This window comes from Gallinula chloropus, assembly GCF_964237585.1.
Source record: "Gallinula chloropus genome assembly, chromosome: 2".
Classification (NCBI taxonomy): Eukaryota; Metazoa; Chordata; class Aves; order Gruiformes; family Rallidae; genus Gallinula; species Gallinula chloropus.
This window is the reverse complement of record NC_140086.1, coordinates 147,484,398-147,498,471: the sequence shown is the minus strand read 5'-3', so window position 1 is coordinate 147,498,471 and position 14,074 is coordinate 147,484,398. Positions and strand designations below refer to the sequence as shown.

The window sequence follows — 14,074 nt, the reverse complement described above, 5'->3', positions numbered from 1 at the left end:
AGTGGCTTGTACATGGACCAGGACATGAAAGCCCTCCAACCCTTCCTCTTCCCCCACACATTTCTGCAGCCCTCTGTGGTAATGCTTGCTCTCTTTTTATTAGGAAGATAGCTGGGCAGCCCGACACTATGACTGCAAGTCATGATAATCAATATAAACCCCTCGGATCTTTCCCTAGAAATACAAAATGTTCAATAGAAGTAACAAGATGCAAGTCTACACAATATTGCTTCCTCTTCTCTGTAAGCACTCGAATGCTTTAAATAAATATTCTGGAAGTAGCCTCTTTCCACTTCCCCCAATCTCTACCCATTCCAATATCTGAAGCACAGACACCTCCAGGATGAACAGCTGGTAGGAAAAAAAATCCCAAAGCAAGATACTAAAGGAGATTTTGGCAGGAAATTAATACATACCCAATGAAACCACAAGTGATATTTCATACACAAAACAAATACTTTTAACTCCATGAGGCTGCTGACTTCCACTACAATTTGAGGGTAAGTATGGGAGTGGCAGGAAGAAGTAGAGTCATATGGATTCTTTCACATGTATTGTTTATGTTTTCTTACAGGGGGCTTTACTTTGAATTTTGTCGCCAGCAAATACCTGAAGAAACTAGTTAACTAAGTATTTCTAACCAGAAAAGAGGCATGCAGTGGTCTGAAGCTCTAGAATGTGCAGAGCTACTGGAAATGCTGAAGAGACAGTCCTGGAACCCATGTATGTTAATCACTACACATATACACTGTAAGAAAGATCACAAGCAATTCTGGAGCCCTGTCATACGACAAAAGAGAGTAACTGTCTACTGGTAGAGGCAAAGGTTTTGGGGTGTTTTGGGTTTTTTTTAAATGGAAGATTTCAAGCTGCTCCTTGGGGAAAAACATCCCTGGAGTTCCTAAAATCAAAGATAAATCAGACTGGATGTGTAGGTTACAAAGCTCAGAGCTACTAAATAAATTAACTAAAAAATATGGTAAGGTGAATAGACATCAAGCCTTCCTTAAACCCTTAAAGTTGCTGTAACAGTGCTGGTGAAAACCAAAAGTATATGTGATGTTTAAAAGAAGATTAATTTTCTATAGCTGGAAAACTAACATGAATCAACACAACTGTCAAAAGGAATTTCAGAACAAATACACCTGGTAATTGGGGGTAGTTTAGAAAGCTTTCACAGTTGCCAAAATGACAGCATTTATGGAGGAATGAGCTGGTCAAAACATGTTCTGTTTAGGAGAAAATATGTCAAGACAAGTAAAACTTGACAAGGTTTTAGGTACAAAATTTATTTCCAAGTAAAAAAAGAAATTAATATACGAAAGAAGAATTAAATTCGTAACTGTGACATTTTGATAAGGGGAACTAAAGACCAAAATAAAAAGCCAAACCAAGAATTATTTTAGTGTGTCAGGAATAAACAAAAGCTTAGGAAGGCAACAGCTCCAATGCTATTTTTCCATTAAACAAGAAAAGGCTTAGAGCAAATGAGTTAGTCATGAAAAATACCTCCATGTGCTCATTGATACCTCTTGTTTCAAATGATGAATTCTTTAGATGAAGTGAAACAGAAAAAAGATCAAGAGAATTGGCATCCAGCAACATGAAGTAACTGAAAGCAGTGCCCTAAAAATCCCCCCTTTGCAAATGGGAAAACACGTAGGACTGCTAAAAGCTCAGATGGGGACAATATTTAGAAGAAATAGAACTAAAGTAGGTACAGGTCACACAAGCTGTGTGTTGTTCCAGACACTCAAGGGAAGACTGCTGTAAGACAATCAATAAAGAATTAAAGCACAGATGCATAATTAATGCCATTCCACCTGGCATTATGGAAAACAGGTTTAATCAAAATGGTAAGTTTGATGAGATCAAGTATGATTAAATATGTTAACATAGTTACCTCTGATTTCTTTAATATATTTGACTTAATCACAGATGACATTCTGAGGTTTTCTGAGCAACATAAAAATATCCATTCAGCTTACAGGCTGAAAACTGGTTAAGTGACTGAAACATTATTTGTGAACAGAAAAGAGGCAGGCAGTGATCTGATCCACCCCAACTTCCATCAAAATTTCTTCACACACATAGAAAAGAGAGAGTTCTGCTGAGAAGGCCCTCAGGATGGCACCACCATACAGACTGATGAAGGTAATGAAATCTTCACATAGATGGGTGAAAAAAAAAGTTATCAGAAAAAAAACTGGTAAACCAGGTTTTAAAGAGAAATGTGTATTTGGAAACAGCAAAAACCAGTCAGTTAGGAGGACAGAGAAAGGGAAAAATTCCCACAGAGCAGTTGTTCTTACAGATAATCTGTACTGCAATAGCTCATCCATTTCCAGCCTCTGCAGTTCTACCCAGGGTGCTGACAGTTTTGAAAGGTTTCAGTAAAGTGCTGAAATATTTTTTCAAGATTTGGGAAAAATCTACTGCAGATTAAATCTGATAAGTATTTATTTTTACTGAAGAGAGGGTTAAGAGTTAGGTTTTACCCAGCAAGAATAATTACTTAATACTGCAGGGAATTTTCTGTATGTTGACAGTTTAAAGACTCTGTGTTTTTCAAAAAGATCTGTTTTAAGCCCGAAAAGGAATTATAGGCTCACTTATAGACTCAATGCAAGAAACATCTAGGCAGTGCTCCATCTTGTACCCTGTAATTTTCCAGATCAAGCAGTGACCCCTCTAGGTCACAAGACGGCAGAGTGGGAGCCTGTTAGCATCTGTTGTTTGGGGGTCGTCTTTGGATTTTAATACAAGAAATAAAGATAATTCAGGATTTTCTCTGTTGAAGATCAAGACTGCCTTTACCTGGGAGAGTCCAAACCAAGAGTGAACACAAAACCCTGTATTTTTTAAAAGAGAGATCCACTAAAAACCAATATTATAATTCTATAAAAGAAGAATCCAAAACGTATCTATTTCTTTTTAATACAAGTTCTAATTCAGGCTTCTAAGACAGAAAAAAGCACAAAAAGAATCTAAACAGATGTACAAATATGGAAAAGTTTCTGTGTTGTTTTCCCCTGCAACTTCATATGGGTCTTGTCATAAGGAGTGCAAAAGCATGGCTTTCTGCTCAGAAGTGGTTTGAGCAAAATGGAAAATACTCAACTCGCGCTTGAAGCAAAACCCAAAACATTTAATTGTGCCAGGAAAAAGCCTAAACAAATCTGTATGCACCTTGATACTATGCTAAAAGGAAGGAATTTTAAGAGGACTGGATGTAGCTCACCCTAGTCGATGGGAACATGAAAACTTTTTGGGTGTTTTCCTTTTAAGATAGATGGGATGAACAGCCCATTGAAGAGCTTCCTCTCAGTACCAGAGGGATATTATTTTATTAAATTAGGCTGTATCTTCTAGGTACATAGAGCTGGTGTCACAACAAAATTAATAGTTTACCTGAAGAGCAATAAAGCTAGATTAAATCCAGAGCTTACACTTACGACAGTTCAGTGACTGGTCTCAAATCTAAGTTTTAATTAAAAGCATTTCAGAGTAAAAGTTCACCCTCAACAAACAGCTGTGAAAATGAACATGGGAACTATAAATATCAATAGTCAGAATATTTATGGTAGTTCCAGTAGCCTCTGCTATAATGATCATCCTCTGTTCTAGCAGCGACCATCTGCTCCTTGGGATTCACCACCATGAGGCATGCTGGCCAGAATGCTCTTCACATGCGCCATACGCTGTATTTTGTGAGGGAATGAAGAACCCAATGGATTCCTTGTAGTATTACAACCACAGATCTGAGCAGGAAGCCAAAGGACAGGATGTGTAATAAAGTAGATATAGATTTGCATAGATGTACTGAGACCTTCTAGTGAACTCTCCTTGTTTATTATTTCACTTGTTTCTTTGCCTGCTCCTGCCTTTGCTTATTTTAAAACCCCTGATCATGTGCAATGGGTACTGTTTTCTCAGATCAAGATTCAGTATTCTAGTTTGGCTCAGACACTTTCATTATGTGCCTCTAGCTGACAAAAGATTCTATTTCTCATTATCCATTAATTCTTCATAACTAATTGCTTATGAGGGAATTGCAGAACCATGGACAAGATTTTGAAGAACACTTCCCATGAAGTTTATCTAACATTTACTGGAAACACTGCAGAATTCCATTCCCAAACACACACACACAGTTAACTATTGCCTGAATGTAATTTTCTCAGTCCTCCCTCCGATAATTAAATAGGAAGTTTGTACAGCATTTCACCTTCCATCTCCAAGGATGATGTTCATCAGAAATCAGAGAGCTTGACTCTTTCAAACTAGTACTACAGACCTTAAAGAAAGAGAGAGAGAGAAGTAGGAAGATGGGACAGTCAGAGAACAGAAGTAGGATGTACCACAACAAAAATCATCAGACAAGGACCAGGGAAAACCACTATAGGAAAGTCACCTCCGAGCAAAAGCAGCTTGTTTTTTCACAGTCAATGAATTAGATGATTTTATGTCTTACATTGTATATGTGCATTGCTTGCAGAGAAGTCAGGCTACACAGTATTTTATTCTAAACTAAATGCTGTGCAGTTACATATTGCTTCTTCTATATGCTGTTTTTAACAGTTTGACAGTTTTCAGTGTTAAAATGAATGCAATGTCTCCTTCATTTACTTTCTCACCTATATAGTCTAACAGACACAGAATTTTTAGAAAAGCTACCCCTAAGAGAAACACTAGCAGAGTGCATATTGAAGAAGAGTAAGCAACATAGTGGCATAATACTATGTTTCTTTAAAGCAGCATTTACTAAGCTGGTTAATCAGTTGAGAGGCTTATTAATTTCCTATGTAAAAAAAACCAACAAACCCACAAAACCTGTCAAAATGGGCTTACTTGAAATTGTCAAGCATTTAAATTGTGCAGACTTTTGCTCACCTGATTAATAGGTAGAAAAGGATGAAATTTATGGAGAGCAGGTATAACGGGAGAGTAAGTAGAAGCAAATACAGGTTCCTATGACAAGGGCAGAGAAGCAAAGCAACGGAATTAGAAAAGAACTGGACTATCAGAAATGAAGATGGGGGAAAATAACTCATCTTCCCCTAATTTCTTAAATTTAAGTAAATCTGAATCTCTTAGTTTTCTAGAAAAAAAAATTCTTATATGAAAGCCAGAAATCAAAAATGCTGTCATAATACAACAGCATGTTTACCAAAGCCACGGCATGCAGGTATGAAAAGAGTTAGTAACAATATCGCAGCAGCTCCACACAGAACCAAACAGCACAGCCAGAAGATACACTTTTCATATGCTGATAATTTTTATGTCTGTGTTTCATGCACCATTAAATTGATGAATCATGTCAACCACAACGTGAATAATTCTGCTGCAAGTTTAATCAGACCCTGCTAAATAGCAAGCCATCTATTTTCTGGATGAATGGAAGGAATGTGTACTAAACCAGAGATACTCAAAAGCCATCTGGAGGGACTTGCTAAGCCCACAGCACTCTGCGAAGGTGAGTACACCATCCTAAACAAAGCCAATAGCCCCTGCCTCATAGCTGGGCTTACCCAAAGCTGATTAGCCATGGCTTTATCAACTGAAATTCTTCTTCCTTTCCATAGGTTAAAGCAAATGTGGAACATTGAGCGGAATATGGGTAAATGCAGCTCATTAGAATGGCTCAAAACGAAGCCTAATCATTAGTGCCAGCTTCGGTTAGAAGTAAATGAGTATTGAGTGAATGCCATACATGACATGGATAAAACTATTATCACAGCAAGAGAACAATGTTTTGCCTAAAGGTCACTTTTTAAGGGCTCCCTTCAGGAATTTTACACGCTTCATCTGTGAGTAATTCTGAATTGACTGTTCAGTCCTAGCCTTTAACACCAGTGCTGAGCTGCAATTTGAACTGGCTATAAGAATTAAGTGTATTTCAAATGTCATTCACTGCTTTAATGTGACTGCAATGCAGCTGGTAATCACATTAATCAGGGTCTCTTAAAAATGGCTGACTATAAAACAGGAATTTTCACCCTAGTAAATCTTGCTATCTTGATCCAAAGGAAAGATTTCAAAAGTTAGCTAATTTTTCTACCCAAGACACAAACCAGCAAAATGAAGTCTTTCATCTAATTTAAGATGATGGATACAAATATACTAAAGGCAAAATATTTTCCCCAAATAAAAGGGATTTTTTTTTTCCCAGTAAAACATTCCTTAGTGTACAGTTGTTCCCCTGATGTTAAGATCCATTTGAATCGTTCAAGTATGTTTTACCATACAAATGTATAATTTAAGAAGTCTCTCGGATTCCAACGAATTTTCCTCATATGCTCAGCAATCACCAAAGCAGATGCTGGACTTCCAAATAAATCTCAATCTCCTTCAGTTAATGCCTTATTCCCCTTTTTCCCTATTTAAGGTTGCTCTGTCAGTTTTTCCATTAATTTTATTTTTTTTCTACAGTTTTACCCACTTATGACTCTAATATATTTGGAGAAATAATCTCACCATGCAGACTATGCAGAAGCATTTTGACTAGAGGTGACCAAGCAGCATTATTCAATTTAATTATTCTATTAAGAGTATGAGTCTTTCAACTTCTGTTGTTTATAACAAATCTAAATGTACTTTTGTAAGTTCTGTTTTATACAGTTACGCTTCAGTAACGAAATCTCCAGAACAAGTTAGATAACCTTTTAAAAGACAGGCACACACAAAAGAAAACCTAAAAACGTGCCTGACTACAGGAGTGATACCACAGCTAAAACCTTCAGGCATTATTGTGAACCAGCGGGGCATGACAGACGTTTACACACCCTTGCCGTCAATGCACGACTGCCCCGTGAGGAAACTGGATTTTAACTAGCTGAAAACGCAGTAATCAATACATTTCCTGCGTTTCTATCACAAGCCAGCAACTGAAAGCACTAAGATTCTGAAGTACATTGCGGTCTCAAAGCTCTTCTACAAATAGAGACTTCGGTGGCACACTGCTTTTCATGGTCCTCAAAGGATAACAACCATCACATTGATTAATTACCAATAACTATTTCCAGATTTAAGGGCAGCTGACATGATGCATTGTAAGCACTGTGGTGAGCTTAGCTGAACTTTGCATTATTTATCATGCATCACATAATGAATCAGCATCACAAATACCCATACAGTTCAGAGAGTTGTGTATCTAATAAGACTAACGTTTTTTTCCATACATCCAAGACTACACCCTTTGGCAGACATGCAAATCCTTTGATTTAGGCTGTAAATAGCCAGGAGCTGACACGAACCAAGAGAGTGGGTGACCCAGTGTCACAGAATCTCCCACTACTAGCATTGCCACATCAAAGCCTGTACCCTTCAAGCACTTCATGCTCTCTTACTTGCTTTAAAAGCCTAGCTTGTGCTATGCTGAGTGAAGTTGCTGCACGCAGCAGGGAGGATATGGGTGCTGAGGAGCCAGAAGAGAGAACAAAGGTTTTGTCTCTGCCTAAATCTTGGCAGCTGCTTAAAGCTTTTTCTCAACTCCATTGTCTTTAGCTGGAGTACATTTGTTATCTGATCTCAACAGTTGTCATTTTGGAGACTAGCCTGTTAAAAATGTGACCACAATTTTGCTTTACTCTGAAACTGTTTTTGCTTTAGGACATGTTTCAAACAAGCAACTGGATTTTTGAGTAAATCCACAGGGCAAAACCAAAACAAACCCCATAAACTGAATTGCAAAAAAAATCGGCTTTCTTGTTTTCCCATCCATTTAACACACAATCATTGACGAGTCACATGTTTAGGGTCAGATTTATCCTCAATGACAGACTGTGTGTTAACTCTTACGGATGGAAAAGGAGAATTTTTGATATTGTTTGTCTGCACTATTTAACAGAAAGTATTTTCTCAACTAAAGAACTGGATCCAAAGACTGGATATTAGGAAGAAATTCTTCACTATGAGCGTGGTGAGGCACTGGAACAGGTTGTCCAGAGAGGTGGTGGATGCCACCTCCCTGGAGGTGTTCAAGGCCAGGTTGGATGGGGCCTTGAGCAGCCTGGTCTAGTGAGAGGTGTCCCTAACCCATGGCAGAGGGTTGAAACTTGATGACCTTTAAGGTCCCATTCAGCCTAAACCATTCTGTGATTCCATGATCATTGTCCCCACTAGTTAAATTTGTAACACAATTTTTATCTTCACTTGTGTGTGAAAATACTCCTCCAAAAACTAAAGGCTATTTTAATTGATGCTCATTTTCAGAATGCCAGGCTCAGAAGGGGAGTAGCAGATATCAGCCTGGGGTCTGAACCAGCAGTCCATTTTGAAGCAAATGTCCAGCCTGACCTTCACTTTCTTTGGTTCACACTGCTGAATGCAAAGACCCTTTTAGATGAAACTAAGCCCTGAAGCGCACTCAGGATCCCCATATAACACCATGGCTGCTGAGGGCAGTCGGACCACAGGAGCTGATTAAATTTAGCCTGAAGCAAAACAAGCAAGTACGGTGTGATAACAGCTCCTTCTGCTTTACGCATCCACTTCCCTGCTGGGCACCCCAACCTACTCACTTATAGACATAGCCACGTTGTGCTAACAACATGGACTTCCCTTTCCCCTACACCTTTCTACCCATCTCCCACTCTACTCACTAATACTGACAAGACAAATAAAATCTTTGTCCAGGTGGTTCTGGCTATTCACAAACACCAATGATCATGCAAGACAACCAAAAGCCAAATGGCTCATCAGTGCTCTGTTAGGTGCATTTCCTCAGTGCTTCTAGGATCCAAAATTACTGCTCAAAAAATTGTATTCACAGAGAGAACACAGCTTTAGGAATCTGAAATCTTTGCAAACTCACCCATACTGAAGAAAAGACATGAACTTAAAGTCTTAAGCCAATTGCATTGGGGGGAAAAAAAGCCTTAAGTCATTCTACCTCTAAACATTTCAGAAGCCTCACAGGCGTACTTTGCGGTTCCAATCTGCTGATATAAAGACACTGTAACCAACAGCAGATGTCCCAAGACATTCCCATTTAAAGAGCATTCATGTTGGGAGAACTGCTTTTCAAACAAGCGTGACAATGAATAGCAGGAGCTAGTAGCTAATATTAGGCATGCCTGTCCAGGTGGATGAACCTTCAAAAAGCTGAGGCATTTCAAGCAAGATTTTTTTTTCCAAACAAGAAGTTACCTTCTTCAACAGCTGCTCAACTTCTTGCATCTGTGCACTACGATCAGTGCCAGACACTTTTGCATACTCCTGCTTTCTGCTGAGCCTGCTTTTCCAATCTTCTTCACCACTCTTCTTCAGCAATGCCAACCTAGAAGAGAAACCATGCCAACAGTTGGCTTTAAACACTGTATGTGTAACTTCCTATTGTCCTCAGAAGCTACCCCTACTCTTCCACTAATGCAGCATTCAAGAAAATTTAAAATTGTTTTCTAACTTAAATAACTATAACTTAACTATAGTTACTATAACTTAACTATAGTTATTTACATTTTATATACATACACAAAGCTCACAAACATCAAGCTTTTACTGAACGTGTTGAATAGGAATCACCTGTCAAGCCACTGGCACCCCAGTTAATTTGTATAGACAGGGGAAACTGCCAAGACAGTCAAGGGAGACCAAGGTACAACACAGGTTATTCTACAGTTGACATATAAATAGGTTAGATTAATCACCACTTTTTCCCCCTGTCTTCTATTGACAAGGCATGGAGAGTGACTAGTTCACCTATGGATGTTTATGCTGTAGATGTCCAAAGATAATAAGATGAATCCTACCTTTGGTCTTTATTGTACTCATTAAAAAAATATTTTCTACAAAACCCAAGTAGAAAGAGCTCAATTCAGCAGGCACCCACCAGTCAGGCCCCATCAGGCACATCCAGTGACAGCTTGGCAGTTACTGCCTTCTCTGTGACTCCAGTGACTGAAGTTATTACCGAAATTGTAGGGGTCACTATCTCCTCACTTAGCACAGGCACTGCTGTCACACAAATCTGTAGTACCAGTGCACTAGTAACTTGGTGCTAACTATACTAAAGATGTGAAGTCTGAAAGGATATCTTCTATTTAAAATGTGGATTACTATTAATCTCAGGTAAGTAGGATCTTTTAGTAAGTACTATTTCCTATTCTCAAGCAAAATTCTGAATATAGCACAAAGCTGGCTCTGGAGGGACAGCATGCAGATTTATTTTGCTAGAATTAGAGCCTATTTGTCCATACAAACTGTGATGTGATTAGTTTTGGTGGCAGGAGAAGTAGGTTAGGAATACAAATTCTACATGATCTTCAGTTTAACTCCCTCAGAAGTTTTTAATTGTATGGATTTTCTGGCTTTCAGACCTCATTGTCAGTAATCCATAAAGCACATTATCTGTAATACTTGTGCAAACAGTTGACTCGGTCCACTGAGTAAGTCTTATTTTGGTTGAATTAAGTTTTACTACCTAACTTTCTTTAATCTAGGACATTTCAGTAAGGATCATACAAACCCCTTTACCCTATTAATAACTGAACAGGCTTCGCAGTTACAGCGTTGGCAACGTATATTTTGACCACAAGATATGGAGACTGTTTTTAGAGATGCAATTACTGTTACCCTCACAGTAAGTCTTGTCCTAAAACTCCAAGAAGGAGGAAAGGGCAGGACCAAATAGGTCTAGTCAGAAGCTAAGTTTCAGGCAGATGCTTCCTGCAAAAATCCAGGGTGTGCAACCGTGCTACTGACCTATTCAAGGATGACCAATTGGTCCTAAGGCAGTCATTTGAGAAAAACTGAGAAGACAGAAACCAGTGAATCCACAGAATACAATGGCAGTAAGAATGTTAGTAGTCAAGAAAGCAGTTATTTCCTCTCTTCCTGCCCAGGCAGGCAGCACTGGCAGGCTTCATATTGCCTGGTTGCTTCATACCTCACAGCACAGGATGAGTAGGGGTGAGAAGGACTCACAGTAAGGAGTTGAAGCCATGATCATTGTTTCCAGAATGTATACAAGATTTCACTGCCCAGAACTAATCTTCTGGCATGCATCCATGCATGTGTGAAACTGTGGAGGAGACCAAGATGGGACTTAATCGCCACCACACAGCTGATTTGTCTTTAATAGTTATGTTCTCCCAGGGTAACTTTGCTTAGAAATGATTTGTGATAATTGAAGCTGCAATTTGGCCACTGGAAGGCAATTTGGTTGGCTTTGGCCTAAGATGAGTTGGTGGTTTGTTTTTTTTTTTTGAAATGTCGATTGCTGCTCAGCATAGGAGCCAGATGGTTGGTTTTGGGGTTATTTTTTTGTTTGTTTGTGGGGTTTTGTTGTTTTTTTGAGCCTGACTTTACTACCCAAAACAGCTTGGTTGATCAGGAAGAGAAAATTCATAATTCTAAGACTGCTTCTGTGTCTCTGGAGACTTTTCCTCCTTTGTCATAAGGATGGATTCATACTAGCCTTCCACTCTTCACTTGTACATGCAATGAAACAAGTTGTTCCTAGAGTGAGGACACATGTTTATCTGTTTTGTGGGAAGAAATCACTACTTAAAGAAACATGTATGGCCTGTTTACCACTGAAAACTTCACTGCTGTGTAAAACCTAAAGCCAAGCACTTATTTTGAAGGATGGAAACAGCAATCAACTCAGACTGCCACGACCCGAGGGCGGACTTTTGTATGCATAAAGATGCAAGAACTACTGAACTAGTTGTCACAAGCAAGCCCACCAGCTCAGGAGCTTAACTCAAAGTAGTCACAGCAGTTGATTTCTTTGGAAAGCCTGCAAAAATAAGGCAATTATTTGGTCTAACCCTTGAATTTGTTTCAGGCCTGTTGCCTACTAATTTCATTTCATACCTCTATAGTTTTCCACTTTTGATAAATAATGAATAAGCATTCATTATTCACTTTCACAGTGCTATTCATACTGCTTTTGCCTCCAAAAGTTCCTTTTCCCATCTGAAAAAATCAGGTTTACTCTTTTCTTGAAAGAAAAAAGGTTTCCAGGTATCTGCCCAGTTTGCTCTGCCGCCTTCTTTCACCTGCTACTGAGACAGTAGCATCAAGATAGGTATCACCCCAGAGGTGTCAGGATGAGTTCAAACCAAAAGCATTCATAATGGAAGGCAAAATGTTGGATTAACACTGAAGATTTGAACAATGGTTTTGCCTAAACAGAGTTATAGGAAAAGCCTTGGCCAAAAAAAACCCCCAAAACAACCCAAAAAAACCCAAAATAGCAACACCCCCCCTCCCCAGTACTATTTCTACACCAATGTTTTACTATCATAGCTGGTAGTATTATCCTTGAGACAGATTAAACTGAACACAAGCTTGGCTTTCACACGTACTCCACTGGCTGCACTTGACCAGTTCTTTTCAGCTAAATCATAAATCCTGGAGGCCAATATGAGATGAGTAACTACAAAAAGGAAGCCAACTGTTAAAGAGTGCATAAATTCACTATAGTGGGGACTAGTCTGTGTAGGAAAGCCTTGATCTGGTGTCCATACATCAAAAAAAAGGTTGCAAATAGGTTTAGGCTGGGCTCTTTCTGAGAAGGAATGAATGATGTTAAGAGGTCCACCAAAAATTAAGAGTTCTCCGTAGGTTTTTTTGAATGGTGATCATGACATGCAGCTGATTTCTAAAGTGGAGCTGAGAGGTGGCCTTCTGGCAACTTTGGTCTCCATAAATGCACAAAGACAGGTGGTTACATGCAATTGATAATCCTTTCGAAGTCCTCCAAGACATTCCTCTTCCTGAAGGCAAGACAACTAAAAAAAGTTTTCTGCCATTTATATATAACACATCAGTGGGTTGGCTTGGACTGCCTAAGACAAAACACTGCCAAAATGACTCAAAGATATGAGCCTTCGCTCCCTCACACCTCTTAAGCTGACTGTTTGCAGAAAAAGAGGACAGGTATCTTTTCTTCCTTGAAAAAAATCATCATTTTCATTCTTCCATATAATACAGGTAATTCTTAAAATGCCAGGTATGCACTCAGTCCACAAGGATAGCATTAGTTCAGTGAAGTAAATCTTTATGGAAAATCACTTTCATCCAGACCAGCATGAATGCATTCTGCCTAAATATCATTACATCTGTGGAAAAGCTGTTCTTCCAGAAGGTGAAAGAATGTCTGACACAGCCAGAAAAATCCTCTGGATGGGAAGATGAAGTTAGTGAATGTAAGAGGAGAAAGAATTCCAAAGTGTAATAGTTAATCTGTAGCAGAAATGTTCTTTGAGGTTTATGAATACTTGGCATAAAGTACAGCCAAGCAAAAGAAAAGAACTAGTTGTAGTTTTTAAGTTGTGGGCCAAGAAGTAGACTACTGTGCTATTTTGGAAGGCTAAAATATTTTGATACCAGCTCTACCATTTACAGATGTTTGTGGAATCAGGACATACAAATTCCTGACAAGACAGCAGGTATTTTCTTTTGTCAGCTTTGGGACTGAACAGACAGTCTTGCAGGCCTAAAGAAAGCAATTCCAGATTGTGAGTGTGACTGATAGTCTTTAACATCAGTTCCTCAAGAGATCAACTCAACTGAAGCATTAAATTTAGGACTGAAACAGCTGCTAATACTTGGATCTTCCCTTCCCTCCAACATCTTTTCCCTGTCAGAATCAGGAAAGGCAGACCATTTACCCCCCTGTGAACTGAAGTTACTGGTCTTAAACCTTATCTGCCTGGACAGGTGACAAGCTTACAGAAGGGAGCTGGGGTGGGACAGGGGTGAAGGTTGCTTTAAATGAAACAACATTAAACTGGTAAAGGTAAGCACACCCTTCAGAAGGGGAACTAAGACTGGACAGCTGTTATAGCTGCCCCTGTAGCCCCTCTTTATCTTGATAAAGCGGGTAATAGGGAGTGGGGATACTCAACAAATGAGGATGATTCACATATCTCCTAGAAATACAAGAATTTAAGAAGCATGCTTTGGAATCGTGTTAAAAACAATGGTTAGGAGTTTCTGGTATCACACCCCCCCTCAGCAAGGGAGGGAATACCTTTACATAGCAAGATTTATCACGCAGCCTTTTTTATTTATTAGTTCTGCCTGCACTGCAGGAGAGCTGAAATAAAGGCAGGCCTCTATT

The 14,074-nt window shown here is 39.0% G+C and overlaps 1 protein-coding gene across 1 annotated transcript in view; it reads right to left on the bottom strand.

Moving 5' to 3' along the window:
* SVIL (supervillin) overlaps positions 1-14,074 on the bottom strand; it is a gene marked incomplete at its 5' end in the record, with an annotated part of 68,429 nt that overhangs the window by 23,053 nt on the left and 31,302 nt on the right. The window contains 3 exons of the mRNA XM_084260697.1: positions 4,229-4,297; positions 4,894-4,971; positions 9,151-9,280. Of these exons, the coding sequence (XP_084116823.1) occupies positions 4,229-4,297; positions 4,894-4,971; positions 9,151-9,280 (277 nt within the window). The remainder of the gene's footprint in view (positions 1-4,228; positions 4,298-4,893; positions 4,972-9,150; positions 9,281-14,074) is intronic.